The sequence below is a fragment of the Struthio camelus genome, chromosome 8 (assembly GCF_040807025.1).
Source record: "Struthio camelus isolate bStrCam1 chromosome 8, bStrCam1.hap1, whole genome shotgun sequence".
Taxonomy (NCBI): domain Eukaryota; kingdom Metazoa; phylum Chordata; class Aves; order Struthioniformes; family Struthionidae; genus Struthio; species Struthio camelus.
This window is the reverse complement of record NC_090949.1, coordinates 20,618,656-20,636,220: the sequence shown is the minus strand read 5'-3', so window position 1 is coordinate 20,636,220 and position 17,565 is coordinate 20,618,656. Positions and strand designations below refer to the sequence as shown.

Below are 17,565 nucleotides of genomic sequence, written 5' to 3'. Positions count from 1 at the left end.
GGGTACTAATAATAGCGGGGTATATACTGACACTCATTTTTAAGCACAACTCCCCGCTGGTTTCAGCGAGTGGATTTTCAAACGTCAGCGGCTTGACCAGGCCCATTTTACCCGAAACACGAGCTGGACGCTCCCCTCCCTCCCTCCCTCCCTCCCGGCCGGCCGCCTGCCCGTCTCCGAGGCCGGGGCCCGGGCGCGGGCCTGCGCGGGGGCGCGCCTCCGCCACCGGCTCCAGCGGCCACCGCCACCTCCGCCGCCGCCCGGGAGCCGGCCGAGGCACGGGCAGCCGCCACGGCCCCTCGCCTGCAAGTTTCTCAAGTGGTGGCCGGGAGCGGGTCGGGCGGCGGCGAGCGGCGCCCTAACGGCCGCCCAGCAGCGCCCTAACGGCCGCCCAACGGCCGCGGGCGCCGCTCCCCACAGCCCGCCCGGGCGGCGGCGGCGGCCACCGCTTCCCACCTGACTCCCTCCTTCCTCTCCATTCCCCTCCTCCTCTGCCCCCTCCTCCCCACCCTCCGCTCTTTTTTTTTTTCCTCCTCTTTCAGTCATTCCTTTGTCTTCCCCGGGATTGGCAGGTTTTATTATTCCGCCTGAACAAGCCGGGGGCGGATTGGCTGCGGCGGGCTGACGCTGGGAGCCGAGCTGGAGTGTAGTTGGGATTCTGCTCTGTCAGTAACACATGTGTGAGGGGCAGCGGGCAGAGCGAGCGCGGGGCGGCGCGGCGCGCAGGCCCGCACGGACACACTCGCGCACTCACACACACACACACACACACACGCTCACTCACTCACGCACGCACGCACGCACGCGCGCACCGCGGCCTCCTCCTGAGTCCTGCCAGCGCCGCCGCCGCCACAGGATCGCCGGCAGCAGCAGCTCCCGCCCGGCCCCTCTCAAACTCGCCGCTCGCCCTCTCCTCCGGGGCGCGTCGGCGGGCCGCGGCCGGCCGGTTCCTCGCTGCGGGAGGCTCGGGAGCCGCCGGCGCCCAGAGGAGGGGGCGGAGGTGGTGGGGGGGGCGGGGGGGAGGCGATACAAAGTGAAGCCACATTGCCAAACTTACCCGGCGATTGCAGCAGCGAGCGGCGGCGGCGCCCTGCGTGTGCAGCTCGGCGGCGGGGACTGAGCTCTGCAGCTCCCCTCCGGGAAGTGCGAGCTGGAGGAAGGACCCAGGCAGACGCCGCTCGTAGCAGTATCTATATTTTTCCAGCCTGGGCTGCCACTTGCCGGGCTGGGGGCCCCCTCCAGCGCTCCCGGAGCCCGCTGAGAGCGCGAGCGGCGGGTTTGTCTCGTGGCACGGAAACCTCCTGGGTGACCCCGAGCGGCGTTGCTCCCCGGCCTTTTGCAATATAGAGGGGAAGCAGGTAAGGAGTGCTGGCGATTACTGGCGGTATTATCGCAGCGTGCGCGGCCCCGTCCCGCGCTGCGCGGAGCGGCGCGGCGCGGCGTTGCGCGGGGGGAGCCGCGGGCATTGTCGCCGGCCCCGCGTACAAAGCCTGGCGGCGGCTCGGGCTGCTGCCCCTGTCCGCAGCCGCGGAGGGGAGCGGGCTCTGCCGGCCGCGGTTGTGCGCGGAGGGGAAGGGGCGGGGGGAGCGCCGGGCGCCCGCTTCGCCCGTAGTAAACACTGTGCTGAAACAGTGGCAGAAAAGATCAAAGTGAGCTCTCTATTTCTCCCCTCTCCCGTTCCCTTCCTGCCCCCCGCACGGTCTTTTGTTTCAATCCAGGAGAAATCCGGTGAATCACCTAATTAAAACCAAGACGTGAATTAAGCATCCATTTTTGTACTACAAATTGCCAGCTCTCCGCTTGTCCCTCCCTTGGTCTCCATTAAAAAAGCACCAGAGACGCTGTTAAAAGGGGGGGTTATTTTGCCTCTAGCTTCGAGCTCTGCTTTCTATTTCACCGACTCCTATCCCAGGACCTAAATTGCTTGGCTGTGTAATTACTAGAGTAAGCCTATTTAAGTTAAAAGCTTTTTTCCCCCCAACTCTAAATGAAACTTGATGAGGGCCCGTCCTTAGTTATCAAGGGAGTCACTTTCTGGTCAGTCCTCTTGATTCATCTTTTTAGATTTAATCAGCATTAAGGTATTGCTTGTCCTTAAGAGCTTTAGCTTAATGGGGTTACGGGATGGTTTTCTCGGTGTAACGTTTCCCATTTTATATATATTTGCCTTCGACAAAGACGGGGTGATGTGGTAGCATGGAGTCTTTTTCTTTCTTTTAAGAAATCCGGAGTGATTTAAAGCGTAGGGAAACGGTTTAAAGACTCAGAGCAGGAAATGCAGATTCATTTAGGCTGTAGCTGGAAACTGTAACAAAAGGCAATTCCTTGAACAAATGCATCAGAAATCAATTTACATAAAGGTATATGATGCGTTCGGATAAATGCAATGCTAATGGCTTTTAGAGTGGTTTTCTTTCCAAAGTCTCGGGGTTTTTGTTACAGCTTAATTGGTGCAGTTCTGCTGGTTTATTGTGCGGTCACTGGACGTACCTTCAGGAACTCTTTCTGAGGAAATGTGTGTTTAAAATCGGCCTGAGTTCTCGCTCTGCTGGAGCCGAGTTGGGCCGGTGGCAGGAAAGTTCGCCTCGCTGCTCCGGAGGTATCAGCCCGAGCGTCCTCCGCAGCCAGCCGGATGCCTCGGTATGAGCACACACGGCTTACAAAGGACAAAGACAAAACATGCTGCTTAATTGGCAGTAAATAACTTGATCTTTTTATAGTATAAGTGACTGGAGGAACACCAGGAGTTTATTGGACTCTGGATTGAAGGCAACAAATTAATCGGTTTAGAGTAAGCTTTATGAATTGATTCCTATATTATCTCCGAGTTGTCCTGCTTGCATCAAGCATTTATTAGAAAGTGAAAAATGCCCTTACTAGCAGTTTTGGAGGCAGCCAGACTAACTGCAGCCTGAGCGGTGCACTTCATTATCCTGCTGCTTTCCTATGGTCACTAAACTTTTTTTTTTTTTGAGTAACAAAGCTTTAGCGTTTAAATTGCTGATCAAGGGCAGATTAGCGAGACAAAAGTTGAGTATGTTTGTATAGGAAGTTAACAGGCGTCCTAAAGTTCAATGATCTGTTATTCGGGCCAGCGTCCTCGGTCTGGAGTGTTTTCTCTGGGTGTTTTCTGTATCTCAAAAAAAAAAAAAAAAAACCCCAAAACCCCAAACCTCGACGTCTGGACAGCCGGTTCCGAGCCCCTCGTTACCCCGCCTGGAGAGTCTCTCCTAGACTGAAAAACCAGTTTCACAACTTTTTTTTTTTCTTTCCCCCCCCCGCCCCTCACATACTTTTTTTTTTTTTTTTTCTCTGAGCAAAACAAAACCCGGGACTGTTCCTAACTCGCCGAGTGCAGCTGCGGAGGCAGCAGCGCGGAGCGGGGCCGCGCCGCCCCGCGAGGTGCCGAGGCGCGGCGCCCCCCGCCCCGCCGCCGCCGGCCGCCGCCGCCCTGACCCGCCTCCCTCCCGCGCCTCTCCCGCAGGCCATGGTGAACCCCGGCGGCAGCTCGCAGCCGCCCCCGGTGACGGCGGGCTCCCTCTCGTGGAAGAGGTGCGCCGGCTGCGGGGGGAAGATCGCCGACCGCTTCCTGCTCTACGCCATGGACAGCTACTGGCACAGCCGCTGCCTCAAGTGCTCCTGCTGCCAGGCCCAGCTCGGGGACATCGGCACGTCCTGCTACACCAAGAGCGGCATGATCCTCTGCAGAAACGACTACATCAGGTGAGCGCGGGCGGGGGGGGGGGGGCGTCCGGGCAGGCAGCCGGGCAAAGCTTCCCCCCCCCCCCCCCGCCTCGTGGCTTCCGTGGAGGCAGGAGGCAGCCGGGCCAGTGGCGGCGGCGCGGGGCAGCAGCGTGCCCGGGTCCGGGTCGGCCCTGCCCGGGCAGCGGGGGCCGCGCCAGCCCGGGGAGCCCCGTTCGCTCCTCGCCCCGGGCGCAGTTGTGGCTGCCAAGCGGAGGGAAGGAGGGGGGGCAGGCGGAACGACGACTGTAACTTTAAAGTGGTTTGTCAGCACAAAACAAGTCCTAACTAAAAATAAACAGCAATCAGAGAGGCTAAATTAATCTGCTTTGTTGTAGTGTTGAAGGAGAAGCGTGCATATCTGAACGGTAAATGTTAAAATCGTAGGGCTTAAATAAGGCTGTGGCAGAGGTGCTACATAATGAAATGCCTGCCTTTAGTATCTGATTAATTATGATATTTACATAAGCACCTTTAAACTCCTTTGAGTGGAAACAGAATGACTCATTCTCTGTTCTCCTTGTGAAAGAGCTGATTAACCGTCAGTTGGAGGACCAGGGATTCTGCTTATAGCCAAAAACGGTGGTAATGTTTGTCTTCGCGCGTTGTTACCTAGAAGCTTTGAACCGACGTTTTTCCTAACTTCCAGTGTAGAAAATGCAGCGGAAAGGATGGAAAGGATATTCTCTTGCTCTTTCTTTCTTTTTCCTTTTCTGAGCTATTCACTTTAAATGCCGCGGATCTGGGTAGGGGGAACTAAGCCTTATTAATCTTGCATCTGTTGGGGTACAGTAAGATTATGCAGGGTATCCCTTCCAAGGAGTTTTCAATATAATTAATAGAAAGAATTCATGAGGTCAGGTGCCCATAGGATCTTTTCAGGTGAACTCAAGCTACTTAAACTCATTAATTTAAAAGGAGGCATTTTGAAGGATTACACATTTAATTTGAGTAAATGGTTTGATAGACTGATGCACATGAATGCTTCAAGGAGGTGTTCTATTTCAACATTCAGTAATTAAAAAAAACAACAAAAAAGCCCCGTACCTTGCTGGGTTATGCCTATACCTTGGCATAACAGAAATGCTTAGTTAAAATGAATTATGTTTTCTTTAAATGCCCTCTGAGTTCCCACTTACGGTAAATATCAAGAGTTAATCCAGACTTTTCTTTTCCCTAATGGCTGAAAAGTTACACTTTTTTTTCTTCTTTTCTGCAAATCAGTTGGCTAGAGAAAGTTGCAAGTTGCTTCTGTTGTAAAACTTGACTTCTATTTGAGATAGACGGATTGGCACTGTACTGAATTTTTTTTAAATCTGTGGAGGCATCATTAGTCTAAAAGGAGTTAAGACTTGGTTATTCTGATAATGCAGCCTCTGTCTTGATACACAGCTGCATCCTCAGTCAGTTAAGTAGAAGAAACACAACCCTAAACGTTTTTTAGGAGCTGCAGCATTCATTTGACTAGTTTGGGGGGATATTTTTAGAGACAAATGCTAGAAAATCAGCACATGTGGGTTTTGAATGGTGCTTTTTGGTCATCATCCTAAGCAACAAGCCAAAGCCTGGCGGAATTGTAATTAAATAGAGCAGAACGGTGTTAGGGAAAGAGGCTCGTTTGAAGTGGAAAAATTGACACTACTGTTAAGATGCACTGAATAGTACGGATTCGTCACTCGACCAACACCATCAAACAAACCCACATGTCTGATTACTACTAATTAAAAAGAGAAGATGCGTCCACTGTATCCCAGAGGCAAGTTCAGGCAAGCTTATCACAATCCTCTGGTCTTGTGTTGCCAAAAATTAATACTCGTTTATTTTAATGTGGGCGATTATGAATAGGATGCTTTATCAGATGAGAGTTTTGAATTGATCTCCTTGTTCCATCGCCTGACTTCTCTTTGGATCTATGTAATTTGACTTACAAAAATAACTCAGACAGATGCTTGCTGAAACTTGAACTGGACACCATGCACTCAAGGTGGGGTTAGACGGCCTGGCCGTGCGAGGGCTGAGTTAACTTGGAGCTCTCCCGCTGGAGATGGACTTTGCAGGCTTCCACGCGCGTCGTGCTGGCAGGAGCGAGGCCCTCGGCCTTTCCCGTTTGAAATGGCCTCACCTCAGCACGGGGTTGATGCCACCCGTTAGGCGACGAGTGTCAACCAGTTCCCCTCTGCCAACCCCGTCTTAATTTTCCGCGGGGCATCCCTGGCCCCAGCGTGTCACAGCCCGTTCCCTTGCCCAGGGCAGGAGCCGCAGGCAGGCGCAGGTCCTGGCCGGCCACGATGCGGGAGCGCACCAGGCAGCACCAGCAAAACAGGAAGGAGGATCGATCGCCCTGACGGCGCCAGGTGAAGGGGACTTGACTCCTACAGGCCAAGACCACAGGGCCAGTTATTAATGAGCTTTTTTAACCGTCTGAGGTTGTGCGTGTTTGTCGCTGTTTAAACAACACAACCCTCCCCTCCCCTCCCCTCCCCTGCTCCCCCTCCAGAAATCCACCAAACCACCAAGAACGAGCCGTAGAGCTGGGTGAGCTACAGCAGCGGCTTTCATTGAAAGCCAAGGTTCCTGGGAAGAGAGCGGGAGGCGAAAATCCCGGGCCTTTCCCTCCCTCCCCGCCCCGAGAAACGCGCTTGCAGGGAGGGGAGCGCAGTGCAGCCCTCCCAACCTTCAGATGCCAGATAAAGCAGCAGCGTGGCAGTGAATCCACACAATTAAAAGCTTTAATTAGTGTCTCCTCCATTTTCTCTTAGTTCTGATAGGTTTTATCTAATGAGATCTGGTCCCTGGCTTAGATCTGCCCGGAATGACGTGTCCGAAATGAATGAGAGCCGCGTCGCAAACAAAACATTTAATTAACAAAATTGGCCTCTAAGAGAGTGCAGGGAGTGGTGGGGAAGGCAAGGCGGGGGGGGGGGGGGCTGCCCAGGCGCGCCTTAAAGGGGCAGCGCCCGCAGCCCCTCCCCTGCGCGCAGCGCGCCCGGCCCCTTCCGCGGGGGGCGCCGAGGGCCGCGGGCCGCCGCGCCGACCGCGGCCACGGGCCGCGCCCGCCCGCCGCAGTGTGCGCCGCGCCGCGCCGCGCGGGGAGGGGAGGGGAGGGGGCCGCCAGGCAGCGAGTTCATTTCCCTGGTAATCAGCGGCAAGCTGCTATATTCAGGGAATGCTGTCCCTTTAATTGAACAGGCTAGGTAATTAAATGGCACTTTTCCAATAGGACGTGCTAGGTAAATCTAATAGTTGGTTATTTAATATCACTTTGAAGTCTGCCCACTCAAGCACAATGACAGCGCAGGAGCATGTGAACTATTAGCTAGGAAAAAAAAAACCCAGGATCTCAAAAATTAATTAAATCGCATGCAATTTAGGGGGAACGTTTATCTTGATTTGTCATAACAGAATTAATTCAAGGCCTCCAATTCACTTGGGGGCAGATCTGTTACTCTGAATTAACCAAGCGTAATTTGGCTGTTTTTTTTTTTCTTCCCCTTCTCTAATGCAGCACTTGCCATTATGCACAGCCCCCCTTTTAAGTATCAATAGCTTCTGGTGCTTTTAAGGTGCTTGGTCTCTAGTTATTCTGAAGTACCTTTAATGGACTTGGCTCCAGGCATAATTTCTGTGTTGCCTTTCTTTGTTACATTTAGTATAGCTGGTGCAGAATTTAGATTAAATATAGGGAATCTACAGTAACACCAATCACTTCTGGATCAGTAGTTCTGGATGTACATTTCTCTTTGATAGGGCTTGGATGTATGCTTGTGGACACAAATATGTAACGTGCAGTGCAGGTATTAGAGCACTTAAATCTGTTTACCTCCGCACTTTTGGAAACAACCTGGAATCTTATTTTTTTTAGTATAGTTTGCTAGAGATGTGTTTCTAGAGACACCTAGTTTTGAGCAGCAAGACATGAAACTGGACTGAAAAGATTTGTTGCTGTCTTCATTCCCACTCTTGGGAACGTCCAGAAAAAACAATAGGAGCACTTGTGTCCTGAGGGTGGGGGGAATGCTATTTGGAACTACACAGTAGTTAATTTAAGGTGGCTTCAGTACAGCGCTGTTAAGCGTAGGAGAGCCTGCCTTGTCTGTATAGGGAACCTCTTGATGTTTGTGATTGATTGCATTGCCCAAATGTTGAAATATTAATGACCTTCTTGGACTGAGGACCCAAAGAGGAAACTGAAACCAATTCTGTCATCACAATTAAAGAGTCCCCTGGCTTTAATTAGCCTGACCTGGGGTATCTCTACCCATTGCTGCAGTTAAAGAGAAAAGAGCCCATTAAAGTCCAGTCTGAGACCGATAGCTACTTAATTGAGCACCTAAAGCCTCAAGCCTTTTAAATCAAATACTGTCCTGGACAGTCCCCCTGGTTAGATAATTAGCTCTCCAGCCTCTCGGAAACCACGTGAAATAACTTTTCCAGTGAAGAATAGTTACAGTGGTGGACCTCCTTTACTGGGAGGAAGGAGTAACATTATTATAAAGATAAAAAGCTTTTTCCTGTTAATGATATTACAAAAGCGTTGGTAACAGTAGAGAGGGAAAAACAAGCTTAACCGTCCTGGTAAATAGTACAAAGTACTAGATAGCTTTAGTAATGTGTTCTAACTTTGAAAGCAATTTTTAGGAATTTCAGCAGAAGGCTGGAGCTGAAGTGACTTCCCGAAAGCTATTGGAAACATAGTTAGGCAAAACCTAGGATGTGTGGAAAGCTTCTGGATTAGTTTAACTCCACTTGTTAGAATTCACAGACATTCAAGGTGCACAACTGTTTCTAGTCAGGGAGACTTGTATAATAAATGAGCGCTTAAAAAAGAAAAGCAGCGCAATGAGACCAATATTCCAGAAAGCTGTATTTTTAGTTACTGGTGCAATTGTACAGGGGGTTGTGAGAAAACGCTGATCATGTTCCTATGCTCCAGGAGAAGTAACGTTGTCGATTCATCTGCAGAACTTTGTCTTTCTGCCCCCGCGCTCCCCAGTAGCGCCTTTGTCACCACCCCCTTATCCTAGATTTTTGGGTCTCTGTTCCAAAAATGCGACTGTCTTGCTACCTTCCTCTTAAAGTGCTTCCTGTACACCTTTCTTGTGTGTGCCAACTTCATTACTAGTAACAAAGGAGGGAGAAAAAGGCACGTTGCAAAGCTTTGGAAGTAACCTCAATCCATCGCGTAACTACTCGGAACTGGTCCCGATGTAGAAGATGCCATAATAACCGATCCTTAGTTTCTGGATGGTTTAGTCCTTTTGGCTGGAGGTCCTGACAGTGTACTAGTTCAGCTTTCCCTTTGTAACCACTGTGATTCTGCAAGAACGTGTCAATGTGTCGTGGATCTCAGACTAATTAGTTTTGAAATGGAGTTTTGATTGAACTCTTCAAATCGATGCTGCTGCAAAATTTGTTTCTCGGCTTCCTATTAAAAGCCATCTTAAGGGGCAGTTTTACTACTCTCTCTGTCGTTCAGTCGATACATTTAATAACAACTTACAGGCTATTTTCAATAAAGTGGCGACAGCAAATTAGTAGTTTGAACATGACAAGCCTCCTCTGCAAGCTCAGATTCTGAAAATTCAAAGCAATTATTTTTATACAGAGGCACACTGCAATCATTCAGATTACGGGTATTCTGTTGTAATGCGTCTCCTAGGTTGACACAAACAGAATTTTATGACTTTATTTGGACAGGAAAGAGATGCAAATATTAATATTTATTATGACACCAATACGCTAATTTGTAAATCCTATTACTATGTTTTACATTGTGCAGGAAAGTGGGTCTGTGACCCTGCCAGCTAGTTCAGTTTCCTTTTCTACTGTGAAATGATTGCGGTACTCTTTATAAATATTTGTGTATATTAAAGAGAGAAGCACAAAAGCAAATAAAGGTTTCCTAATTCTAGCTAGCAGAGTCTGTAAAAGTAGAGCTCAATAATCATTATTGTATTATATTTTGAATCGATGTGTTGTGCCTTTAAATGGATTTGAAGAATTATGTATATATTTTTCTTCACCACTCTTCTGCCTATTTTCCCCCTCCCCCACTGCATGTCTCCCCCCCCCCCCCCCATGGCAGATGTTGTGGTCTCATTTGATTGCATAGGAAAACTGCAGTGATACAGCAAACACCCAGAGAGATATGATGACAAATGGGTCCAGATCCCGGTAAATTACTTTCTGCTCAAATCGAAATTTCATTCAGTTTGTTGCTAGCAGAGATGAAGTAATCTAAATTGTGGACTCAGGAGCAGATAGAGGGAAGTTGGAGCAAGCATTTCATTATCAAGAGAGAGAGAAGGTTAGGATGAAAGAGATGAGCAGAGGCAAATCTAAAGTGTTGACACTATGATTGAAAAGGTTAACCCATACACATTATATATCAACCTGGATAGCAGAGAGTTTCTAATGGAAACTCTGCACTGATGGAGGTTTACTGGAGTTTCAATACACTGAGCATGATGTCTTCTTAGATATACAATCAAATCCTCTTAACCCTTTTGATGACTCATATCTCAAGATATGATTAAAGTACAAAAGAGTTCTTCATATAATTTCAAGGACACAATGCATTTAAACTCCAGTCATGAATTGTATCTTTTTTTTATGATGAACCTAGTAATCTGATAAAATGTGTGTAGTACAGAATTGTTTGTGTTTCTAGAGGTGTAAGTCAATATTTCTGATTAAATCCTGTGCAACCACATCCAAGGTAGGGTGAAGCTACCAGTTGTTATACAAAAATATACTTTTTCATATTACAATCCATAAGCAAGTTGGAAGACAGGGGTCAGAAGTCTAAAATAGTTGTGTAATAAACCATTGCAGTGATGCGCAAAAATACTTAGAGCCTCTTGTGTATTAAATTATTCATGATCATCACCTCTGTTTCAGGTTATTTGGAAATAGTGGTGCTTGCAGTGCCTGTGGACAGTCCATTCCTGCTAGCGAGCTGGTCATGAGGGCACAGGGCAATGTTTATCATCTTAAGGTGAGGGATTTTTTCTGTATCTTTTTTAGTAGCTGATTGGTAGTACCTTGCTTCTTTCGTACAAAATCCGCATCTGCTTATGAATGAAGTGCAAAGCAATAACTAAAAATACGAGCATATATTATAAAGCTTCCTTTAGTGTGTAGCTTTGTCCCTTCATAGTCTGTAAAACTGTACTTGAGTTATGTACCGCATAGTCCCAACAGGTAAAACTAATGCCATTTTCGGAGATACTAGAAACCAAGCAGCTCCATAGCTCAACTGTACTCGCAGTCTCTGAAGTGTAATTTTCAAACCTGCAGCATACTTAATTTGTGCTGTAGTTTCACTTGCTGTCTCTTTCCTTTTTCAGTGTTTTACATGCTCTACCTGCCGGAATCGCCTGGTCCCAGGAGATCGGTTTCACTACATCAATGGCAGTTTATTTTGTGAACATGATAGACCTACAGCTCTCATCAATGGCCATTTGAATTCACTTCAGAGTAATCCACTACTGCCAGACCAGAAGGTGAATACTCAACAATTACTAATAAGCTTTATTAGAGCTAAATGAAGATCAATTTCTTTTCAGTCTAATAGTGGACACTCCCCACCTCCCCATGGGGTCCTTTAAATAACTGAACTTAACGTAGTTAACTTAGGCATGGAGTATGGGGAGAAAATACTAACCCTTTAAACTTGACGTATAGGATGAGTCAGTTTATTTAGGTTTGGGCATGCGGATCTGTATAGCCGTTGAAATCCTTATATATAGAAGTGGAATGGAGAACATACGCTCATACAAATTGTCTTAACAAAGAGAAGCATTTTATTTTATAATTTTATAACTTAGAAATTAAGGGCTAGAAGAGAGCAGGTTACTATGGAAGGAAAATTAGATCCTTTAATGTGGAAATAAATGTCTTGTGAAGAGAAGGTTCCTGAATTAAGCCAATGCATTTCACTTTAATATTAAGGTTGTAGTTGAGGAAACATGCTGGGGGACCCTTACAGAAGTATTTTCTTGTCTGTTCTTGTATGTCATAACGCAAATTTAAAAACCAAATTCTTACTTTCTTATCACTCCATAGCACTAATAGCTCAACTAGAAATCGTACATCTCTGTGCTTGGTAGTTCTTGGTTTCTAGTTAAATGAATAAATTAGGAGTGTACAAATCATACAGAGAAGAAGAAGAAAACATTTCTGATCAACAGTTGTCCTGTAACTCTGAAACTAGATAGTTTTAGATCTGTTTTAATCTCCTTAATAAGTCCTAAAGCTATGCAAGTGAGTGCATTTTGATAACTGCTGTGCCTAATTTGTAACAATTACTGTCAACCTTGAGTTAAGAGACTGTTCATTCCACCCTGGTCCAGAAAAGAGTGAATGTATGACTCTTGCACATAATTTTATTCACATCATATTTCATACTGATTATGTATTGATGACATTGATTCATTTACTCTTTACAGCGCCACTTGCATGGATATTAAATCTTATTGACCACAGATGAATTTTAATTTCAGATTGGTGATAGATTTTTCCATCAGCTCTGATAGTATATTTGACTTTTTCATCATTAACCCAGGCAATCACACAGCACTGAGTTATTGCAATGAAACAAAAAGTGCACACTTCAGTTGGTAATTCTTTATAGATTTACAATAGGAACTTCATTAATGTCTGTAAGGATCACAAAAAATAACATTTATCTGCAAATAAGAATTTGGAAGATTAAAAAAATCTGGGACAAATGCTAGGCTTATCTATTCTGTAATGTTTTTATTGAATAATTTTTAATGCTTTTTACATAGTGGATAAATACGTACAAGAAAGTACAAACTGGTTTTTAATTTCCGTGATTTTTTGTTGTTGTGTTGCTACATTTCAATATCCATGTTTGCTTTTTTTCTGTGCATAAATTTACTGATTAATTTTAAGTATTCTTTCAAGTCTTATACAGTGAATGTAATTACATCAAAATAAAGCATGGACCTTTTTTATTTACTTAATTTGTCATTTGAGGTGACGAGAGAGTTGAGTACAAAAGTCATATAGTTAGGCAGAACAAAGATAATTAAGATTGGAGGAGAATGTGCAGCCTCTCCTCAAGGAAGTACAAATACAGTTAAAGATTCATAGATTTATACTGTTGTGAATTTTAATGAAACAAATCTGTAATACAGAGTAGCTAGCAGTGAATCTGTTAAATGAATATTTGTCGGTATCCCATTTCAAAATACAGGTAAAACCATTCATCTTTATACACTGCAGTAAAAAGTTTACCCTTCTGAGAGAGTGGTTTATCCACTTGTCTTCTATGAATGTAAAGTTTAATGTGACTTCAAATAGGTGTCTAAATTGTCATTTAGTTTTATCAGTTTCTTACTGTGCCTTAGCAAAACATAAAAATGATTTAGTTTCAATAAAAGCAGTAGACATGATGAGGAACACAGAACATGGAAAGGAGGAGTAAAATTGGACCAGGCTTGCAGAGCTCACAATTGCAGATAGCTAGTAGTAGAAGCTAAATGCAGAGGAAGCAGTAAGCTCTGTCACTGACTATTAACTGCGTTGCTACAGTCCGTGATGAGGCAGAGGAAGAGGTATTAAGGAGAAGACTGGGGAAAGATATTATAGCTTTTGTTTTTCGTTTTATAATCTCTCTCTAGCACATGGTGTAAGTCCTCCTACCAGTTTTCAGAGGGAAATTGGGGAGCACCTGACCCCCAGAAAACTGAAGTACAATTGAGGAAACAAGTTGGTAAATGTTGGTTTGTCAGGTTTCTGGAGTTTTGGAAACTAAAAGGGCAGGTGCCAAAAAAGCAGTGTTTTGTGTGATGGCTTTTTAACAATGTGAGGATGTAAACATCAGAAACGTTTTCCAGAAAGCTGTGTGTTTTAGGGCCGCTAATTAAAAATGTTCTTCCACTTTGACAGAGTTGACTGTAATAGATACAATACTCTTTATTAAACATTAAAGCTCAATCAGTCTCCAGGTTATTCTGCCACTAGAGGTTATAAACATAGCAGAATATTCACAGGGTTTTTTATTAAGCTCAGGAGATTGAGACGTACTCCACATTAAAAACTTTTTTTGTTGCTTTTATGAGGGGGACAGTTTTGAACTCACTCTTGTGTTTATATAGTTTCCAAGTAAACGGATCTTGGTGACTGGTGCAGGTATAAAGGGCTGAGCAACCTAACTTCATTTAAAAGGTTGATTTTCTTTTAAAGAGGCAAACGCAGTAGTGTTGGCTATTCCAAGGTGGCCTTTTGCTTCCTTGAGTCAATTCATATATTTAAATTATAACTTCTCATCACTTGCTGTGTATTTTGAAAGAAAAAACATTATCTAAACTTGGTGCTGCTTGCCTTGCAGAATGCAAACCCTTAGCGCTAGTTTGTGATGTCCTGTGTGCCAGGATGTTTGGAAGGGGTTGTATTGTCTTCTGTAGGGAATTCTCTGGTTTTTGGCAGTGGTTGTATTTCAGGAGTTCTTACTTGCAGCAGTATTACCAGCTACTAAAAGTGTAAATTTTCCACTGGTTGGCAATGTTCACAGCAAAAGGTGATCTTCATCTTCTGTACTTTTAAATAAAGTGTGAGTTAGATTACATCTCTTAGAGAAGATCTTAAAAATCTTCTAGTTTACATATCATTCAACAATTCCCTTGTAGTTACATAATTGGTGTTGTCTGTGTCCGTAGTAGAAGATATTTGATGCTCATTTATTAAATATGCTTGCTGGCTGCTCCCTAATCTTTGTTCTGGACAGACAAATTACCTTTCTCACACTGAGCTTCAGCTCTGGGGAATTAAACCTCCAAGCCTCTACTACTTTAATTAGCTTGAAAGTGGGGGGTTGCAGTTACTAATAGACCTCAGGCTTTTAGTAAGTTAGAGAAAGGGTGAAAAAAGAACTTCCTGGGAAGCGCAAAATGTCATTTAAAAACCATAAAAATCTAATATATATTATTTCATTTTGGTAATTGCAAACAGATTGTATTTGAAGACTATGGATGATCATTTCTACTTTATCCACGAAAGTTTAGATTTTTATTGAGTTAGACACTTTTAATTATCACAATTCATTAACACCAGTGTGAAAGCACATGTTTGACTTCATATATTAAAATGTTTATGTAACATTAACTAACACACCAGATGAGGAATTTTAAATGGGGGGAAAAAATCCTGAAATATCTATATTTAGCTCTTGTGCAATGCAGCATATTAGCCAAAGTTGCCTTGGGAGGATATTGGCTGTACTTCTTATTTGCTTTACACATTATTTCTTCCAATTACAAGATCATGTTACTAGCTTCTTCAAAGGCATGGCATAATGTTTCTTCCCCTTTAAAAGGGGCCCAGAAAAACCACCTTATTCACTGTACAATTTGCTACCAGACAGTACGCTTGTTTATTGTTGTCGTCTTTTTTTTTTTTTTTCTCCTGTCTGCTCTTTTTAGTGAAACTGCAGAAAATGTTTGCTTTTTGCTGTTTGGAGCTGAAACATTGGTAGTATGAATGGATAGTGTAAAAAAACCTTAATCAAGTCACAGTTGGAAAGTAATCTAATAAAAAAGAGATTCGTGAATAAGGAAAAGGCAAAAGCAGTCATGTTGTAGTTTCCTATCTCAAATTTAGCATTTTAGCTAAGATACCCATTTTTATTTCTTACAGGTCTGCTAAAAGGTCAGAGTAATGCAGAATGCGTGCCTTCATCTCAAATTTTGTTCATCACAGATGGATCCCATGTCTCCAAGTAGACAAGTCACCTTTGTAGCTAGCATCAGTGCCAGCTCCATGCCATTGCACCTTCTTTATTCTTGATTGCCCTTCCCACATTTATTGGTGTATTAAAATGACTGAATATGAACATTAAGGACTCCGTGAACCTGGGCTAATGGGAGACTGTAGAGAAAATGAAAAAAGATCCACCGGAGGACATCTTGGGGGGGGGGGGGGGGAGGGTGGGTGGGGAAGATGACTAATGAAGCTAATTAAAAGAAGCATTGAAATCTGCTTTCTACCCTCATTAACAATTAGCAGGGCACTGGCCAGAGTTTGTACCCTGTGTTTTACCTTAACAACATTCTCTTTGCTCTTTGTATATTTAAGTGTTGTAAGGAAATGTGTTTCAATCAAACTGAACATGAGATAAAGGAAAGATGTGGCTTTTGTGATATTCTATCACAAACACTTTTATTGTATCTCTGTAAAATACAATGTATGTATGCATGTAAGTGTTTTTGTCCTAATGTTGCTACTTCCCATGGCAAAAAAAAAAAAAAAGAGAAAAAAGAAAAAAAAAAGTCAGGCTCATAGCAGCTACTGTGTAGAAATTTTCACCTACTTCTAATTTGCTGAATGAAGAAAAATCTTTTATTTGTGATATTTTCAGAGACATTTGCTCTAGTATGGTGTATTTAAATAATAAAAAAGTAAAACAAAAACTGAATTGAGTATGGGTTTTAGCAGTTCTGTGTTTTTTTTTTAAACTACATTCAAAACAATACTCTGAAACTAAACTTTATGTAGTGATTACCCTTAAAAGTAGCTTTTTGGTTTGGAGATTTTTGTTTGCTTGTTTTATAGCAGTAAAGAATCTATTAAACTACTTAACCATGTCACTCTTGGATACAGAGCACTGTTTCAAAGTGATCTTCATTTTTCATTGAGATTCTTAATTCTCATAACAGCAAATATATCATAATTCATCTTGCAGTGAATTGTGCTACGTTTATAGGTATTGTGATCTCTTTCCATCCCGTTTGTTTTCGCAGAATGCTCTCTGTAGAGGTGTGCACGTGTCTCTGAGTGTGCAAGCATGAGTGTGTATGTGCATACCTAAGAGGTCAAAAAATGAATTAATGCAACAAGAGGTCTGTACCTTGTGCTGAGCATCAGAAGTCAGTGTTCACAGAAAGTAATACAATAGCTATTCTGATCGAAACAACATAAAGTTGTGTTTGCTGTCGTAAGAGATGTAACTTTCTAATACTGGTGATCTTAAGGAAAGAAAAGAATTTCTTGGACTGTTTCTGAGAACCAACTGATCTCAAATATGATCTGTTCTCCAGAAAAAAACCGACCCCCTCAACACTACGAAACCTCCTCTATGTTTAGAAAAAGAGGAAGTTCATCTACTGGGTTTTCCCCTTCAGGTACTGACGGATAGATCAGTGCATAAGAATTTTGAGAAAAAATCCTGACTTTTCACATTTGTAGCAAGCATATTAAATGAATATGACCATGTAGAGTATGCTTTTGGTCAGGAAATGGCAAGCACCTAGAAGGTGCCTGTGCTGCAATGCATAACAAATCAATATTAGCAACTATTCTACTTTCATAGGAGACTAATAAATTTGAAATACATTGTCATTATATTTTCTTTTTTAATTCTGTTTTCAATAAGGTGTTCGCTGTTTAGCTTGCCTGGTTCCAGAGTGAGCTTGACTTATTTTTGTTGTGATGCTGATACACAAAAAGCTGATTTATAGATTTGTCTGTCTAAACAACCAACAGCAAGATTCTTTTCAGATCCTACTTCTTGACCTCTAGTATATTGGAGGTCTGCTGAATTTCTGCTTTTAACACTTCAGTGCTCGGGAAAAAACAGGACTGTCGCAGAGAAAAGAAAATGACTTAATGTACAGTATCGAACATAAAAGACAAAAGATTGTTTGCATGACATATGCAGTAATAATACTGAAGCTATGTACAACTTTTTAAATTAAATGCAGTCACAGAATTTTTTAAAGACGTTTCTAAGCTTTTTGATGTGGCATTAAAGTCTTCAGGTAGAGTCCTCCAAATTGTGCTGTTTGAATTTCTTTGAAA

At 43.9% G+C, this 17,565-nt stretch overlaps 1 protein-coding gene and 1 long non-coding RNA gene across 3 annotated transcripts in view; one reads left to right on the top strand and one right to left on the bottom strand.

Annotated features, from left to right (window-relative positions):
• Positions 1–1,532, bottom strand: part of LOC138068035 (uncharacterized) — a 49,965-nt gene extending 48,433 nt beyond the window's left edge. Inside the window, exon 1 of one of the 2 annotated variants that reach the window (XR_011142561.1) lies at positions 1,058–1,532. This is a non-coding gene — a long non-coding RNA (uncharacterized lncRNA). The remainder of the gene's footprint in view (positions 1–1,057) is intronic. The other variant, XR_011142560.1, reaches the window with a different exon arrangement.
• On the top strand, positions 1,225–16,183 carry LMO4 (LIM domain only 4). Its single transcript, XM_068952596.1, has 5 exons — positions 1,225–1,358; positions 3,485–3,723; positions 10,642–10,738; positions 11,091–11,246; positions 15,406–16,183. Exons 2-5 carry the CDS (start codon positions 3,488–3,490, stop codon positions 15,412–15,414), a joined length of 498 nt encoding a protein of 165 aa, XP_068808697.1. The 5' UTR covers positions 1,225–1,358; positions 3,485–3,487; the 3' UTR covers positions 15,415–16,183.
• The last annotated feature ends 1,382 nt before the right edge of the window (positions 16,184–17,565 follow it).